General features: G+C 58.5%; 1 protein-coding gene across 1 annotated transcript in view; it reads right to left on the bottom strand.

Annotated features, from left to right (window-relative positions):
- EMH_0006370 (uncharacterized protein) overlaps positions 1–852 on the bottom strand; it is a gene marked incomplete at both ends in the record, with an annotated part of 3,362 nt that overhangs the window by 1,244 nt on the left and 1,266 nt on the right. Inside the window, one exon of the mRNA XM_013497542.1 lies at positions 3–320. Coding sequence (XP_013352996.1) covers positions 3–320 — 318 coding nt within the window. The remainder of the gene's footprint in view (positions 1–2; positions 321–852) is intronic.

Raw genomic sequence — 852 nt, 5'->3', positions numbered from 1 at the left:
AATCCGCCTTGTCCCTGGCTGGTGTGTGGGGCAGGTGAGCATGCTGTAGCTTGCTGCTGCTGCTGCTGCTGCTATTGCTGCTGCTGCTGCTGCTGCTGCTGCTGCTCCGCCTTGTCTGTTTGTTTGTCTCCTTCTGCTGCTCCTGCTTCTGTTTTTGTGGTGTACATAGTGCTGATACTTCTGCCGTTGCTGCTCCTTCTGCTGCTGCTGCTGCTGCTGCTGTTGCTGTTGCTGCTGCTGCTGCTGTTGCTGTTGCTTCATCGAGCGTTGCCTGCTGCTTGCTGAGGGGCCTGTGCGGTGCTGTCTCTTGGTTGCGTTTCCTGGGCAGCAACAGCAGCGCAATGCTGCTGCTGCCGTTGCTGCTGCTGCTGCTGCTGCTGCTGCTGCTGGTGTAAGTGTTGCAGCAGTTGACCTGCCCGCTGACGGTTAGTTGCTGCAGCTGCAGCAGCCAGCATCATCATCATCAGCAGCAGCAGCAGCAGCAGCAGCAGGGGGTCTGTGTGTGTCTCCTTTTGTCTCCTTTTCAGGTGTATAGACAGCAGAGAGGAGTGATCCGCAGCAACTGCATCGACTGTTTAGATAGAACGAGCGTGGTGCAGGGTGTCTTGGCTCGTGCTGTGCTGCACAAGCAGCTAGCTGCTGCTGTTGCTGCTCCTTCTGCTGCTGCTGTTGCTGCCGCTGCTGCTGCAGCTGCTGGTGCTGCTGCTGCTGCTGCTGCTGCTGCGGCACCTGCTGCAGCAGCAGATAAAGGGCCCTTCGCCCCCATCGCGGTGTCTCCTTATGCTGAGGAGATATTCAGGTCCCTCTGGGCGGCCAACGCGGATGCTGTCTCCATCCTGTATGCAGGTGAGT

The sequence above is a fragment of the Eimeria mitis genome, genomic scaffold (assembly GCF_000499745.2).
Source record: "Eimeria mitis Houghton genomic scaffold, Emh_scaff274, whole genome shotgun sequence".
In the NCBI taxonomy this organism is placed as follows: Eukaryota; Apicomplexa; class Conoidasida; order Eucoccidiorida; family Eimeriidae; genus Eimeria; species Eimeria mitis.
This window is presented reverse-complemented; position numbering and strand designations above follow the sequence as displayed.